This window comes from Abramis brama (genome assembly GCF_963993115.1).
Source record: "Abramis brama genome assembly, chromosome: 3".
In the NCBI taxonomy this organism is placed as follows: domain Eukaryota; kingdom Metazoa; phylum Chordata; class Actinopteri; order Cypriniformes; family Leuciscidae; genus Abramis; species Abramis brama.
The window spans coordinates 59,235,098-59,252,546 of NC_139965.1; the positions used below are offsets into that span (position 1 = coordinate 59,235,098).

Here is a 17,449-nt window from a genome sequence, read left to right on the forward strand (position 1 = left end):
TGGTCAGGGACTATTTTTTCCAGCGGTAGGAAGACTTTTAGTGATTTTACTTCATGAAAGTTGCATTGATGCATATTTTTTGGCTTTAATATTTGTATTGTGTGGTAACCGTTTAAAAAAGCAATAAGGTACTCGAGGCTAGTGCTGTATCGTGAATAAGTCACATGACTTATTCACGATACAGCACTAGCCTCAAGTACCTAATTGCTAACTTAAAGGTGCATTGTGTAATATTTAGGAGGATCTGTTGACAGAAATGCAATATCATATACATAACTATGTTTTCAGTGGTGTATAAAGAGCTTACATAATGAACCGTTATGTTTTTATTACCTTAGAATGAGCCATTTCTCTCTACACACACCGCGGGTCCGCTTACATTGAAATGCGCCGTCATGTTTCTACAGTGGCCCTGAACGGACAAATGCGTTTCATCACTAAGTAACAATAATATTCGCAATAACATCTCATTTTACTGAATAATTAAGTAAACATAATTTCTTATTCTTTGTAAAGAAACCTCATTGCTTAACTGGCTACTCTCTTCTGTCTCAGACGACGACATGTTTTACTATCGGCCATCGTAACTTCTGTTGGGTGCAGTTCACAAACTCACCACTAGATGCTGCTAAAGTTTACACACTGCACCTTTAAAGCATTGCTATTCTCTTTATTCCTGGAATAGATCGCCTTTCCCCTCCTCAAAGCCCAGACCTGACACTACAGAGGGAGTTTAAGGAGAACAAAGAGCCGTCCCCTAAAGTGAAGCGCCGGCGCAGTGTGAAGATCAGCAGTGTGGCTCTCGAGCCGGCCCAGTGGCAGAACGATGCCCTGCAGATCCTCACCTGTGCCAACGACTACAGGAGCATGAACGACTTCCTCATGAAGAAGGTGCGTGCCTGTTTTCTGTGTGAGTTTACTTACAGCTGCGTTTATGTGTTGAGCCATCATAACCTTGTTTTAATCTCATAGATTACTGATCTAGACACAGAAGATGGTAAGAAAGACACAATGGTGGATGTTGTCTTCAAAAAGGCACTAAAGGAGTTCCGCTTGAATATCTTCAACTCATACTCCACAGCTTTAGCTGTAAGTACCGTAATAAAGCACTGTTTTACTTGCTATGTTTCCACCTAGTTTGGGATATCGCTAGGGCTGGGTACCGAGTTCCATACTTTTTAGGTACCGACCGAATTGCCTCGATACTATCGAGTATCGAAAAATGACTTGTTTTTCGGTACCAGATTTCGATACCTAAGGGGTTAACTCGTCAACGTCAGCGCTCAAACAAATACATATGAAATGCACAACGACACGCCTAAAGTCGCTCACGCACATACACGCAAACTCTACACACACGAGACGCGCGGAACTCTCTGCGCACATTCTCATATGAGACGCGCGCCCACACAAACTGTCCACGCACATTCTCATATGAGACGCGAGCACACACACACAAACTCACGCACATACTCAATGAGACGCGAGCACACACACTCACAATACCCTAAAGATGTGGAAAAGTCGATCAAAAGTGTGGCTACATTTCTCCAGGCTCGATGCAGTATTTGCGGTAAAATAATTGCTGCAAAGACGGTACCGCGACAGATATGATGAAGCCCTTGACAGTGCACGGAGTAAACATAAGAGCAGAAAGTTGCTCCGTCTTTGACTGGTAAATGAAGAGATACCTTGTTGATCACTCTGACAGTGTTTATATTGCAATAATGAACTACTGAATGTACACTGCCGTTCAAAAATGTGTTGGTCAGAATTTTTTTTTCAGTAAGGATGCATTAAAGTTATCAAAAGTGACCTTAAAACATCTGTAATGTTACAAAAGATTTGTGTTTCAAATAAATGCTGTTCTTTTGAATTTTTTATTCATCAAAGAATCATGAAAAATGTACCATAGTTTCCAAAAACTGTTTTCATATTTCTGATGTGACACTGAAGTAATGATTTTGAAAATTCAGCTTTGACAACACAGGAATAAATTACATTTTGAAATATATTCAAATAAGATTTTAAATTGTAATATGACATTTTTTGAACGATACCCAGCCCTAGATATCGCATAAAAAAATGCTGGATGGAATTGTCGCAAAAAAAAAACGTATGCGCCCATTTGAGACGGATAATGTTTTTTATCCGTTAAGACGACGTGCGCATAATCTACGATGGAAACACATTTACCGAATAAATTCCTCGATGTGCAACACAAGTCACGTGACCGCCTCAGCAGAGGCTGTGATTGGATAACTGTACTAACCATCGGACCAATCGCATCACAGCATCTCAAATGTTGGTCTGAAACGCCGGAGTCGAAGTGTGTGATCAGAATGATTTGGTTTAATTCCCTCCAGAAGCGTCTCACACGAGTGTGTTCCCAAACACCAGCATCCGAACGCAAGAGAACATGACAGCGTTTATTAGGGGTGCGACGATACACCGATCTCCCGATTCGATACTATCACGATACTTGGGTGCTGATACGATATGTATTGCGATTTTTATTTATTTTTTTATTTATTTTTTTTTATTTTTTTTTTTTAAAGAGTTGTGATTCTACAAGTATTGGGATTCGATATTCGCAATTTTTTAACACTTACACTTATACAGACTGTGCATGATGTATAAGATGAATCATATTTACAAATACAAGTCATCACATCTTTCTGACTTTTATTTCAGAAGCATCATACAATACTACATTCTCTTGAATAAATGATTCAATAACAAATAAATGTTTTAACAGTCACTTGTTGCCACTTAGTGGCGAAACAATGTAATCGATAAATGCGTTATTTTAAGCACCAAGTTTCTATCAGAAGCTGATTTGTGTTCATATTTGAACTTTAATCTTTTATCCCAGTACTTCTATGATAATTGTAGGTATTGCATCACAGAAATAAAGATACTATGAGTTTCATGACGACTCTCTCCGGGTCAGCGCCAACACAGATCTGAATGTTGCGATATGATTTTGTCAAAGTTTAATAGACAGACGAATTGAAAGATCGCGTGGGTGTTTGAATGGAGATCACTCGTGCAGCTCTATTGTCTTATCTCTCTCTCAGTAAATGAGCAGCGCGAGGGCTTTCAGTGCGCTCAGTCTCACTTCTCGTCCACTTGGGATATTACGTCACTCAACACTCGTAGATAACGACACATTTACAAGCAAGCTCAACCTCATCTACAAGCAATGACAAAAATAAAGCAATTGAATTTGAATTAATATCGATTTTACAATAAAAAAATCGATTTTAGAATTGTAAAAAAAACTAATCGCGATAGCTAGGTGAATCAGTTTGTTTCTCCCAGCCCTGGCGTTTATTGTGTTTCGTCTGACGCTCTGAGACGAACTCATTCATGATGGAGGGAAAAAGAGCCACAGTTTCTTCCCTGATTGCAGCAACTTCCATTTTTATCACTGATATTTTACACCAATTTCCCAGGAAGTGGGGATTTTGTTCTCTTGAACACATGGGATGAAACGCTGCTTTATTCACAATTCCTTTTATGCGATATTCCAATTTTGCGCACAAGTTAAATTCACAACTTTGGATGGAAACATAGCTACTGTTATCACCCATCTTTCATCAAAATACATGACTTTTGGACATTGTGTCTTTGCAAATGGCATGGAAGAGATGTAATGCTGGTTGGTTCATCAGAATCAGAAGTTTTGTTTTTGCTCTGTTTGCAGATGGATGATGGGAAGAGCATTCGTTATAAGGATCTCTATGCCCTCTTTGAGCAAATCCTGGAGAAAAACATGCGTCAGGAGCAGAGGGACTGGAGCGAGTCGCCGGTCAAAGTTTGGGTCAACACCTTCAAAGTCTTTCTGGATGAGTTCATGACCGAACACAAACCTCTGGACAGCAGTGGACAGAGCAAGGTGAGCTGCACTACACATGAGCATTAAATAAATGTCAAATTAAAAAAAAATATTTTAAGAGGAATATGCCAGGTGATAGTAGATTGAAACCGTAGATTGATGTTGAGAAATATGCCTCTACATTTTTAAATGGCAGGAATATAATTTAGTGCATTGGATTAATGTGTCCAGTTCCTCATAACAACAAAATGTGTAACAGATTTTTGTGCATTTTTGTGTTTATTTGGCTATTTTTCTCCCACAGGCTCCCAAACCAGACCGCAAGAAGAGAAGGAAAAAGGATGCTGATATAGTGAGTGGAATCACAGTCTGAGGCTTGTTCACAATCTGGTGTTTAGATGAGTTTTGGTCGATCGGATCACAAGTGGACGACTCTAAATACAGGTGTAACGGGATCTAAATGTTTTGAGCTTGTCCACTTTCGACCACTTCCAGAGTAAGTGGGAAACACATTAGGATTGCTTTCGTAGTGTAAACGCTCATGTGATCGAATGTGTTCAAACAGCCACAAAACACCGTCTTCTCTCCGTCTACTGATCTAATGCGGGAACATTATGGGAAGAGCTCTAGCCAGACGGGATTTAAACTAGACCCAAGTTTGGTTTGAAGATGAAAAACGTACCAAACACAATGTTCTCCCACCATTCCTGATTTCTAACACACACTCACAGCGGTCGGCTGATCTTGAGTCTGTCAGAGCAGAAACTAAAGCTGATGCTCTCCGTGTGTTTTTCCGTCATCTCCGGTCGCGTTCATGTGTAAATTGCATGAGCTTATTTTGTCCGTTAGATCGAAAGATCTGAAAAAGCCCAAACATTTACCCGCCCATAGACCCTCCCCTCGAAGAAATCAGGAAATGTTTGAAAGTGGACAAAAGAGATGGATTAAAACACCAGGTGTAAACAGGAATGTGTCTCTCGTCTACTTGTGATCAGATCGACCAAACGCATCTTAATACCAGGAGTAAACAGGGCCTGAGTTTTTGTGCACTGATTTAGCTTTCCTGTTTTTCTTGGAAATCATCTGACACTGAGGCTTTGTTTCAGGTGGAGGAACACAACGGCCACATATTCAAGTCGACTCAATACAGTATTCCCACCTACTGCGAGTTCTGCTCCTCCCTCATCTGGATGATGGACAAGGCGTGTGTCTGCAAACGTGAGTTTCATGTCAACAGTCTCTGCATCAAAGTGGGCCTGAACTCAATTTAACATAATCCGATTGATCACCAACAAGCCCATGGCCTCGAACAGAGAACAGTTTGGCCTTGTGATGCAGGATGTTTTCCGCCATCTTACAATGAGAGAGGAATGTTGACTTAAATTGAGTTTATTTTAGGTGGCGGTGCTTTTTTTTGTAAAAAAAAAGAAAGAAATCTGTGCCGTATGTCGAAAATGAGAATGAATGAGATGTCTGTGTCTTGTGTAGTGTGCCGCTATGCGTGTCACAGAAAGTGCTGTCAGAAGATGACCACCAAATGCAGCAAGAAGGTAAGGGATTTTTCCGGTAAGTGCATTCATGTGATCGGGGAACATGCCGTCACTTACAGCATGTTCCTTTCTTTCCATGTGCAGTATGACCCTGAACTTTCATCAAGGCAGTTCGGCGTGGAGTTGTCCCGTCTGACCATCGACGAGCGAACCGTGCCTTTTGTGGCTGAGAAACTCATCAATTACATTGAAATGCATGGCCTGTACACGGAAGGGATCTACAGGAAGTCTGGATCCACCAATAAGATTAAGGAGCTGAAGCTGAGTCTGGACACAGGTATGAAACATGAGAACGTGTGATTTAAACCAGGGGTTTTCTAGTTGTGTCTGGAGCTTCACCAGCACTGCACATTTCAGATGTTTTCCTTATTGGACACGTCCAGCTCAGGTTCATAAAGTACTGTGCTGTTAAGTTAAATTTAGTGGTGTCAAAATTAGCACGTTAACGCATGGGTTTTCCTTAAAGGATTAGTTCACTTTCAAAAACTTTTTGCTGATCATTTACTCACCCCGATGTCATCCAAGATATCCATGTCTGTCTTTCTTCAGTCGAAAAGAAATTAAGGTTTTTGAGGAAAACATTCCAGGATTTTTCTACACAGAATGGACTTCAATGGCAACCAACTATACCAATGTTCAAAGAAGGTTCAAATGTCTGTCTCAATGCAGCTTCAAAGTCTCGACACGATCCCAGTATATATATATATTTTTTAATCACAAATGCCCGTCTTGTACCATCTCTGAGATGCGCCACGTATTACGTCATCACGTTGGAAAGGTCATGAAAAAAAAAAAATAATAATAAATTAAAACAAAGATGTTGGATGATTTTGAAGTTGGAGGAGAAAATGAGATGACATTTTTCGCCCTTCCCGACCTTTTTGAACCGGAGTACACAGACAAATAACTTAGACAGATGACGTGACGCGTGACCTTTCCAACGTGATGACGCAATGCGTGGCACATCTCAGAGATGGTACAATGAGAAAATGACCGATCGTTTCGCCAGATAAGACTCTTATTTCTCGACTGGGATCGTGCTAAAATCCTGGAATGTTTTCCTCAAAAACCTTAATTTCTTTTCGACTGAAGAAAGAAAGACATGGATATCTTGGATGACATCGGCGTGAGTAAATCATCAGCAAAAAGTTTTTTGAAAGTGAACTAATCCTTTAACGCTGGACTTCAGTATATGATCATGCTATCATTCATTCAAGCGCGATAAGACGCAAACAAGAACTTAAATCTGCACTGGCTGTGAATCTCCTGTCTGTGTGACAGAAACTGCATTGAACGGACAAAAACACACACAATGAGACCAAAATACACGCTTTGTTGAGTATCCTCGCAAGCACAGCCTTAAATGAGTTTAAAAAAGCCTTAAATGAATGTAGAGAGTTGTGAGCACATCAGATATATGTCAGATCTGCGTCAGATATTAAAGTGACAGCAGCCTAATAAACCTGTTTAAAGAACACAAGACTGCTCTTGACTGAATAACCTTTGTAGCTTTAATAAGGATTAATCTGTATTTAACATTAAATTATGCAGTGACGTGTTTGATAACGTTATTACATTTTTGTAATTTCCTAACTGTAAATATTTAAAATATACCATCTTTCTGTTGTTGTTTTTTAATGTTGTTTCTTCATTAATTTGGAGATTAACTGTGAAATTATTACAATATAAATATATATATTAAAAACATGAATGTTATACGATCAATTACAGAAAAATGTGCGATTAATTAGTTCATTATTTTATCGATTGACAGCACTAGTTATATTATGCGTGACCCTGGACCACAAAACCAGTCACATGGGTACATTTTTTGTAAATTATGATTTATACATCATCTGAAAGCTGAATGAATAATCTTTGCATTGATGTATGGTTTGTTAGGATAGGACAATATTTGGAGATACAACTACTTTAAAATCTGGAATCTGAGGGAGCAAAAAAAAATCAAAACATTGAGAAAATCTCCTTTAAAGTTGTCCATTTATGTTCATGATTTTTGCTGCATTCACTCACAAAAATAAATGTTTTATATATTTACGGTAGGAAATTTACTAAATATCTTCATGGAACATGATCTTTACTTAATATCCTAATGATTTTTGGCATAAAAGAAAAATCTATAATTTTAACCCATATGTATATTGTTGGCTATTGCCACAAATATACCCGTGCGACATGTGACTGGTGACGTGATCCAGGGTCACATATAATAAACTAAACTTTAGTTAAACTTTTGTTAAATTTTACTTAAAACTTTAGTTTAGGGTCCAATTCTCACTATTAACTACGACTTTTGCCTCAATAAACTCCTAATTACTGCTTATTAATAGTCAGTAAGGTGTAGTTGCCAAGTTTAGGTATTGGGTGGATTAAGGGATGTAGATTATGATCATGCAGAATAAGGCATTAATATGATCTTTATAAGTACTAATAAACAGCTAATATCTTAGTAATATGCATTCTGATAAGCAACTAGTTAATAGTGAGAATTGGACCCTAAACTAAAGGGTTACCAACATTTCTTATGCAGTTTTTGTTGTTTTCTCAAGTAAATGTATCTTGTTTTAACTAGAACACTATATAGTCAAGTCACCTTTATTTCTATAGCGCTTTATTTAATACAGCTTTACAAGGATAAACATCAAAATAATGATTCAATGATGCAAACAGAGCTCAATTCTCTAAAAAGACACGTGTGTCAGAGTCAGTTCAGTGTTGATTCAGTTCTGCTCAATAACCGTGTAAAGTTCGTCAGTTCAGTTCATCTATACAGTGATGTCATCATCAGCTCAGCTCCCATCCAATAGTGTCAGTGCAGACAAATCAATAATATCACAGAACATAATAATAATAATAATGCTGAATATTAATATTACTAACTCTCTGTAGTGCTGTATCTACATCTATAGTAACTCTGTAGTTTGATAACTATTATTTTCCACCCTCAGATGTAAACGGCATGAATCTGGACGACTACAACATTAACGTCATTGCCAGTGTTTTCAAGCAGTGGCTTCGTGACTTGCCTAATCCTCTGATGACCTTTGAACTGTATGAGGAGTTCCTGCGGGCCATGGGTGAGCAGATTAGCCCATCGAGATTATAGCTTTAGCGTTCAGTTTTGTTGTCTTTTTACTGTTTTGTTTTGGCACACATTAAAATCAGTACTAGTGGACAATGTGGCATATGATTATGATTATTATTATTATTATTATTATTTATTTATTTTGGCACAGATTAAAATCAGTACTAGTGGACAATGTGGCATATGATTATGATTATTATTATTATTTATTTATTTTGGCACAGATTCAAATCGGTACTAGTGGACAATGTGGCATATGATTATGATTATTATTATTATTTATTTATTTTGGCACAGATTAAAATCAGTACTAGTGGACAATGTGGCATATGATTATTATTATGATTATTATTTATTTATTTATTTATTTATTTTGGCACAGATTAAAATCAGTACTAGTGGACAATGTGGCATATGATTATTATTTATTTATTTATTTATTTATTTTGGCACAGATTAAAATCAGTACTAGTGGACAATCAGGCATATGATTTCTTTATTTTGTTTTGCATTTTGTTTTTTTGTTTTGTTTGTTTCGTTGAACATTAAAACCGGTACTAGTGGACAGTCTTGCATATGATCATGTATTTATTTATTCATTTTGTTCATTTTTGTTTTTGTTTTTTTGTTTTTTGTTTTGTTTTGGCGCACATTAAAATCACTCAGCCATTTCAGTATCCCAGTATAATAAAAAGATTTTATTGATAATGCTGCAAAATAACAAAATCAAAGATCCCTAAAGTTGCTAAACTACCTTTACGTCTTGGATTCAAAGTTGTTTTAAAAAAAAATGATTATAGGTTTTACACTGTGTTGAAGTAGATAATAAATCATTTTCAACCATAAATGATAAAATAATATAGAACACCCAAGTTCAAAACTTTTAAAATCTTTGTACATTTTATAAATCAGTCCACAGATGCAGTGACCTTATTGCTTTAGATCAACTAGACATTTCTAGAGGCGTAATGTTTGAAGATGTATTGGTCATGTCTCTTCAGGTCTCCAGGACAAAAAAGAAGTGATTCGAGGCGTTTACTCTATAATCGACCAGCTCAGCAGAACTCACCTGAACACGCTGGAGCGCCTTATTTTCCATTTGGTCAGGTGAGACGCCAGCTGTATCTCTCCAAAATAATGAATGCATGCATGACTGCACCATAAATAATGTTTGGTAACACTTTGTTTTACAGTGTCCTTGTTACATGTACTTACCATAGTAATAACAGTAAATTATGCATAATTACATGCAACTAACCCTCAGCCAAATCCTAATCCTACCCTAACCCTATAGTAAGTACATGTAGTTAATTAGTATTACTCAGTACTTAAATATATAATTACACTGTGACAATGACACCTTAAAATAAAGTGTAACCTAATGTTTTAACTATTACACAGTGATGAGACACGATAAAACGGCAAGCGATAAATCCTGTCGTTTTGTCGGATCTTTGGTTTGGTTTCCGCCCACAGAGGAATCTCATTGGTCTAAAATCCCACTGCACTTAGTATACCACAGATAAAATATGTTCTGATTTGTGCAGAATGTTGGCTTTCAGTGAAATTGTTGAGTGTAATTGAAACTGTTTTCAACATTAATAATAATAATGAATGTTTTTTGAGCATCAAATCCGCATATTATTATGATTTCTGAAGGATCATGTGACACTGAAGACTGGAGTAATGATGCTGAAAACTCAGCTTTGCATCACAGGGATACATTACATTTTAAAATATATTAAAATAGAAAACAGTTATTTTAAATTTTCATAATATTTCACAATATTACTGTATTGTACTTTTAATCAAATAAATGCAGCCTTGGTCAAAAATCCCACTGCACTTCATATACAACAGATAAAATGTTCTGATTGGCTTCTTTTCCACTTTTTGTGCAGAATGTAAATGATTTGATGTTGGAAATGTCAATCTTGTTTCTGTTGCGCACAGGATTGCCTTGCAGGAGGAAACAAACCGCATGTCTGCTAACGCGCTGGCTATCGTGTTCGCGCCCTGTATCCTGCGCTGTCCCGACACCATCGACCCTCTGAGGAGCGTCCAGGACATCGGGAAAACCACAGCGTAATGGACAACTCTCACTTCATATAGTTTAGTCCTAATCAGGGTTTGACATTAACACCCGCAAACCTGCCAAATGCGGCTTGTCAAATCACTGGCCAATTTGGCGTGTTACTTATGTTTACTCTCTTTGCTTGGGAAGTTCGTGTAAGACAAATCTGCATAGATTTAGCGCAAATCATCAGTCATCATGATATATTAAATACAGTGTATTGCGCAGAATCTGAGCATATCTGGCTTACTTGAACACACACGTCACTACACAACAAATAATGACGTGCTTGTTCATTTGCATTGAAGCAATAGCGGAGATTAAAAAGCATTTGGTTAACAGAAAAGACAAAAAAATATATATATTTTTGTACTGTATTGATTTGTCCACCTAAAACACATTTTGTTTGAATAAGAAATGAATGAATGAAATCCATATTTTAAAAGCTGTGACGTAGGTAATCCAGTTTATTTTTTTATTTTTTGGCTAGTAGAAGTTCTGAATGGCCGGTAACTAAAAAATTTAGTAGCCAAATTGGCCGGTGAGTGAAAGTTAATTTCAAACCCTGGTCCTAATACTAACGTTTGCAGTACTAGTCCATTGTGGCAGGTTTGTGATTGGAAGGTAGAAGCATTGTGATGTCATCGCTTATCTGATTTCTGCCATTACATATTGTTTTTTGTTTGTTTTGTAAAGGTGTGTCGAGCTGATCATTTGCGAGCAGATGAATAAGTACAAGGCCAGGCTGAAGGACATCAGCACTCTGGAGTTCGCCGAGAACAAAGCCAAGAGCCGACTCACATTCATTCGCAGGTCCATGGTAAGAGTTCAACAGCTGAGAGGCTTTTTCATATTTCTATAGACATCCAAATAACCCAGATGTCCAAAACCACACCAAGGAGGACGTGTTTCTGGATCAACATCCTTCTCAGAACGATCTTATCAGCCTTTTTTTCCCCCTCTTATTTTAGAGGTAGTTAATGATTAGAGTTAGGATCGTTTGTTTGACAGGAATATTGTTGCATAACCAATAAAAGTTGTTGATCCAGGAAGCAGGACAATCCTACAAGTGTTTGTCCTGGAACAACATTGTTTTCTCACAATCATAGGACCTAAATCCCCTAAAATCAGAGGGAAATGACAGCTTGATAAGAATCAATCTCCAGCCCCAGTTATCGGCTCAACTCTAACCCTACAATCTCATTGGCCGATAGAAACATTGCTCCAGTGGCGTCATGCCCATCCAACCCCATTCAAGCTGATTATTGAGCCAAATGGTTTTTGAGTGCCCTAAGCCTAACTACCAAAACAGGAAAAAATGCTTATTTTTACATTTGATAATTCATTTCCACGATTGTTGTACTGTAGGTTCAAAATGATTAGTGCCCTAAAGTCGTCACCATTTAAGGCCTCGATATACTTCAAGTGAAGAGCGAACTAGAGTGACGTCATTTTGAACAAAATCAGGCCAAAACTAAGTTTGTTTCGAGAGTTTGAAAAACTTCTCAGAAAAGTTTGCTTCTGAACTCCCATTGGTCCGTGGTGATGATGTAATAGGTGGGTGTGGCTCTGAGGCTCCGCCCTCTTTTAAATGGAAATCTTCTCCGGTTCATTTCTTCTGTCCAGACCCTCGAGGTCAGACGTCTGCGAGTAAAACATGAACACACTGGAGAGACGCTTTATAGTAGAAACTGAAGTTGTAATTATATTTATTTATTTTTTTGCTTAATACTGTAACGTATCGACCGAACTCTAGGGAATCTGTGTCGTGCGTTTCTCTGAAGGACTCCAGAGCCTCTGATTCACAAAATGCACTTCCAAATATGGATGCACCGATATGAAAATTTTGTCCGATACCAATACATTTTTATATTTGAAAACCGATAACCGATATATTGGCCGATAAATCTAAATCCAGATTTTTATTTAATTTTTGAGAGCCTGATTACAAAAACAAAAGTCTCATCATTAAAAGCCACGTCCCAAACACACAATCATAATGATGTTCTCATTATAATTTTATGTAGCCGATATGACAGACTTGCACTTTACGGTATTTTCCTTTTTTTTTAAAAGTGATTCCAATCATATTTCAATCGATTCAAAACCATCATGTTGAACAGTGCGCATCTGAAGCGTCTCAGCTGAAGGAAATAATCCATTATTTATCAGCTTTAATATATCAGCCTAATTTTCTTTTTGGGCCGATAACTATAACTTAAAAAATGAACAAATATCGGCTGATAACGATATGGTCACCAAACACAGAGATAAGCTGCAGTTTAGGCTTGTGGTGTCCATATGATGGTAAAATTCATAAATTAATTTGTCACATTAAACTACAAAATACATGGAAGACTGAATCCATGCAGGGCTTGCGTCAGTAAGCGTTAATAATGTATGATCACGCTTTGGTTCATAACTGAATATAATTGGGCCTGAAGACATTGTAGGAATTATTACATTGAAAATTTGGGTGGAGTTTAATTATAAAAAATAATTATTATTGCTATGTGGGATTGGGTTTATCCAATGACACACATGATGTTACCAAAAAGTAAATTCTGCTGTTTTCCATAGGATACATGAAGAGCGATCACCGCCGGTCGAGTTCTTTTGCAATTTAACTTGGGTTCATTATAAAAAATTGTATTAGATAAAGATTTGAACCCAGCCTCCTTACATTATACTAAACAAAAATGATACCACTAGACTATCATGTCTCTCAGTCAATGCCAGCACCATCGCTGATGCTCAAAAATGAGGATGTTGTTCCAGGATCATGTCCTGCTTGTGTAAATCCCTCACATTAGCTCTGTCTCGACACTAACCCCAGTCTCTCCTCTCTAATCCAGAAACCCGTAGTAATTGCTGTTAGATTTATGAGCATAACCCGCAGTGCTGTGGCGGTAGGTATTTACCGTATGTTCCCGCTGTTACCGTAAGTGTCGTCCCAGCACTGTGTGGTCCGTCTGTCTACATGATCATGATATGGCAAGAAACTTAAGAGCTCAGATGATAGTTAGGCACTTAACATGTTATTAATCTAGACAGAATCACATTAATTTTCATAATGCATAATGCACTGCATGACTTGGGTATTTATATATGTGTGTGTGTGTGTGTCAGGGTTCCCACGGGTCCTTGAAATCCTTGAAAGGTTGTGAATATGAAAGAAAGATTTCAAGGCCCTGGAAAGTTTTTGAAAATAAACATATATTGATACGGGTCCTTGAAAGTGCTTGAATTTATTTGTGCAAGAAGTTTTCTGTAAAAAATTCCATATTATTCCGTCCGGTCCACTAATGTGTTATTTCGTCAACACTTCGTGGCCTATGCATACTAGCTTGCTTGATTTAGCCTATGTTAGTTACACACATTTACGCGTTACGTTAAGTGTTTCCCGCGTGAGGTACACGTGCGCAAAACTGTAACAATGTATCCTACAAGGTAACACGGTGTAACCTTGCGCTCACTTGAAATGTGTCCCCACATCGGGTATTGGACCTGGAAAGTCCTTGAAAGGTCCTTGAATTTGAAGTTAACCAGGGTGTGGGAACCCTGGTGTGTGTGTGTGTGTGTGTGTGTGTGTGTGTGTGTGTGTGTGTTGCATTCACTCCATGTGCCTGATATTTTACACTTTTTTTTTTTTAACTTGCTTTCTCTGGGAATGAGCAGTCAAATTCATTCAGAAAGGTAATGGCTTTGGGCTGAAGTGAGTCTGTGTTTTTCTATCCAGGCTCCAAAATGAACACTTGTCTTAAACCAGTCTGACCACTGGGCCGTTTAATGATTCCAACAAAATACAATTTCGATCATTGAACATGACATGATCAAATCAAATCACAAGATAATAAACAGCCTTTTGTCCTTGGGACAAAATGTTCATTTTGGAAAGTCTGTAGTCTGAAAGTGAGACTTTAGAATGAAACTGCCGAACGCTTTCTGTGATCGTAGCAGCACTAATATCAAAACGACTTTCATTAACAATTTACAATAAGGTTCATTAGTTAACATTAATATATTAACTAACATGAACTAACCATGAGCAATACATTTGTTACAGTATTTATTAATCTTTGTCAGTGTTAGTTAGTCCAGCTGTTCATGTTAGTTCACAGTGCATTAACTAATGTTAACAAATACAACCTTTGATTTTAATAACGTATTAGTAAATGTTGAAATTAATATTAATTAAGATTAATTAATGCTGTAGAAGTATTGTTCATTCTTAGTTCATGTTAACTAATGAACCTTATTGTAAAGTGTTACCCGTCTGTCTTACCATCTTCATATAATCTGGAGCTCCGCCACTCATCAGTGTGTGTTGTGTTGTGTTTGACAGGGTAAGGGCCCAGTGCACAGGGTGAGGTATCACACACCGTCTCCTCCGGTGAGTCCTCGCTCCTTAGCCGTCCCGGATCTGATGCAGGAGAGCGGAGACGAGAAGGATCCCGAAGTCTCTGAGCAGCAACAGGTCGCCATGCAGCAGGAGGAGAAGGTGCTGACCGAACAAATCGAGAGTCTGCAGAAAGAGAAGTAAGAGAGACAGCTTTACATATCATCATACTATTATGCCATATTTTGTATTACACCAAAGCAAAAATTTTCTGGGTTACAATACCCTTGCTGGAGGGAGTGTGGATCATTACAAGCTGACACAGCCCACATTTTTTGGTTATGCCCACATATTCAGCCTTTTTGGGTAAGGGTGGGACAGTTAATGTCCAGAATATTAGGTTTTAACGTAGACACGTCAGGAGAAAGTACTGAACGAACAAATCGAGAGTCTGCAGAAAGATGAGTAGGAGAGACAGCTTTAGCATCTCACATTGGTTGCATAAACTTGGATATTAAGGGCCCTGTCATACACTCAGCGGCAGACGCGACGCAAGTGTGTTTTGCTAGTCTCAGCCCGACGCAGTTATCATTTTCACGTCCTGCGACACATTGTTTAAATGGCAAATGGATTTGTTCTGGCGCATTGTTGGTGCGTTGCTATTTTGAGGAACTGAAATAGACTGAGCCATTGAGCAAATGAAACAATGAAGTCAATGGCACAATATTTTTTTGTTATTTAAAGAGCGCGTTAGTAATGTGCGCCTATAGGCGGGTCCACAACGCGCGCACACTCTACTTATTACACACACACTCTGCTTATTACACACACAGGGACACGCAGCAGCACACAAACATGTCAAATATTAAAAATAAAAGGATTACAATGTAAAAGATTATTATTGTGTACATAAAGATATGGTGGAATCCGCAATTTAACCTCGAGCATGAGCAGATCCGTTTCCTCGCTAGAGAAGCGTTCAGTCTTTCCACTTGCTAATTCCGTCATGTAAATAGCGAATCCGCCATGACGCGAGCACAACTGGCTTTTAAAGGGAATGGGAGATGAGACTCTGATTGGTTTATTGCACGTTACACCCAAAACACACCCATTACTCATTAAGAGAATAGGGACAACCCTTTTAGACCATGCGCCGGGACCGCCGACCATTTTTCCCCGTCGTTAAACTAGCAAAAGTGGATTATGAAACCCTGAGTGCACTTGCGCCGTGAGCTTTAGACCCTGCGCTTAGATTGTTAAAATAGGGCCCTAAGGGTGTTTTGGGAATAGCATATCATACTATTACGCCTTATGAATACCTAGAGGACATACTAGGTTTTCCATAATGTGCCGTATGCAACCAGAGTGTGGAGCTGCTGTGTGTTGCTGTACTAGTTAATGAACAGCCAAAGCCTGAGATTTGTTTGATGGTCCTCATAGGGAGGAGTTGACCTTCGAGATGCTCGCTCTGGAGCCGCGGGCGTCCGATGACGAGACCCTGGAGTCCGAAGCCTCTATCGGCACCGCAGACAGCTCGGAAAACCTGAATGTGGACTCTGAGGGAGCCACTTCTGACTTCTCGGGTGAGTAACTAATGGTGCGTTCAAGTCCTCGACTGACTGTGTCTTGACTGTGTTTATAATACGATCTTTACGAGATGACTTGAACGCACCGTAACTAGTGCTTCATGTTGCTGTTGAACTTAAAAGCAGTAGGGGTGTCCCAATTAAACATATGCACGGATACTTCCTGGTTTTCGATAAGCTAGCTTGGGCATTTCCGGCTGTACATCGACGCAAAACCATCAGTGGCTGACTTTTTAATGTTGTATTTATATTTTAATGTAGTCATCTCACTTAGCTAATTTGCTAATAAACCAGTTTTATTGATTGCAATAAAGACTAATGGGAATGTTTGAATAAGAAACACGGTATCTGTAATTGGGCACACGCAACATTTTTACAGCATTTGCAATTTTTTAAAATTATTTTTAATGTGATTTAATTTGCTCATCCTTCTGAGATGGCCCTATTTGTAAATCCGATCATTTCAAGATGTAGGAAATCCAACATTTGATAGAAAACACTTTTATTTAAAAATGAAAAAACACATAAATTACCACTATAACCAGTAGATGGCGGCAGAGGAGCATTTATTGGCTCATAGTAGACATTTCATGTAATATTTTTTCACACATTTCGCTTTTGGAAAAAATAGCAAACAGTAAAAAATCACTACGTTTAAAAATAAATTGTCAAAGTTTAGCACTTTTTGTAGTGAAGCATGAAGCATGAAAAGTCACTAAGTCTCATGAAAAACAATAACTTTTCTTCAACCTGTGAAGGAATTACACAAAGCGAGCGCCGCGTCTCCCTTTATAATCACAAAAGCTGTCAGTCAGCACAGTGATTTTGGCACACTTGTGAAAACTCCCCTTTTGCAACTAAAGTGCACAATAAATCTTTAATTTACAACGCTGAGACGCGTCTTTTTTATGTTGTTTAACGTTTGAATAACTAAATTAATGCCAGGCCTGAGT

General features: G+C 38.1%; 1 protein-coding gene across 13 annotated transcripts in view; it reads left to right on the plus strand.

Annotated features, from left to right (window-relative positions):
- The window catches only part of myo9aa (myosin IXAa), a 174,418-nt gene that overhangs the window by 153,909 nt on the left and 3,060 nt on the right, over positions 1-17,449 (plus strand). For 5 of the 13 annotated variants that reach the window (XM_084108437.1, XM_084108438.1, XM_084108442.1 and 2 more), the window contains 13 exons: positions 686-891; positions 973-1,089; positions 3,710-3,901; positions 4,146-4,193; positions 4,948-5,059; positions 5,330-5,391; positions 5,476-5,668; positions 8,361-8,489; positions 9,499-9,604; positions 10,451-10,582; positions 11,268-11,391; positions 14,917-15,110; positions 16,351-16,493. In XM_084108437.1, coding sequence (XP_083964563.1) covers positions 686-891; positions 973-1,089; positions 3,710-3,901; positions 4,146-4,193; positions 4,948-5,059; positions 5,330-5,391; positions 5,476-5,668; positions 8,361-8,489; positions 9,499-9,604; positions 10,451-10,582; positions 11,268-11,391; positions 14,917-15,110; positions 16,351-16,493 — 1,758 coding nt within the window. Of the gene's footprint in view, positions 1-685; positions 892-972; positions 1,090-3,709; positions 3,902-4,145; positions 4,194-4,947; positions 5,060-5,329; positions 5,392-5,475; positions 5,669-8,360; positions 8,490-9,498; positions 9,605-10,450; positions 10,583-11,267; positions 11,392-13,426; positions 13,481-14,249; positions 14,268-14,916; positions 15,111-16,350; positions 16,494-17,449 lie in introns of all 13 variants that reach the window. The other 8 variants (XM_084108430.1, XM_084108439.1, XM_084108440.1 and 5 more) reach the window with 3 other exon arrangements.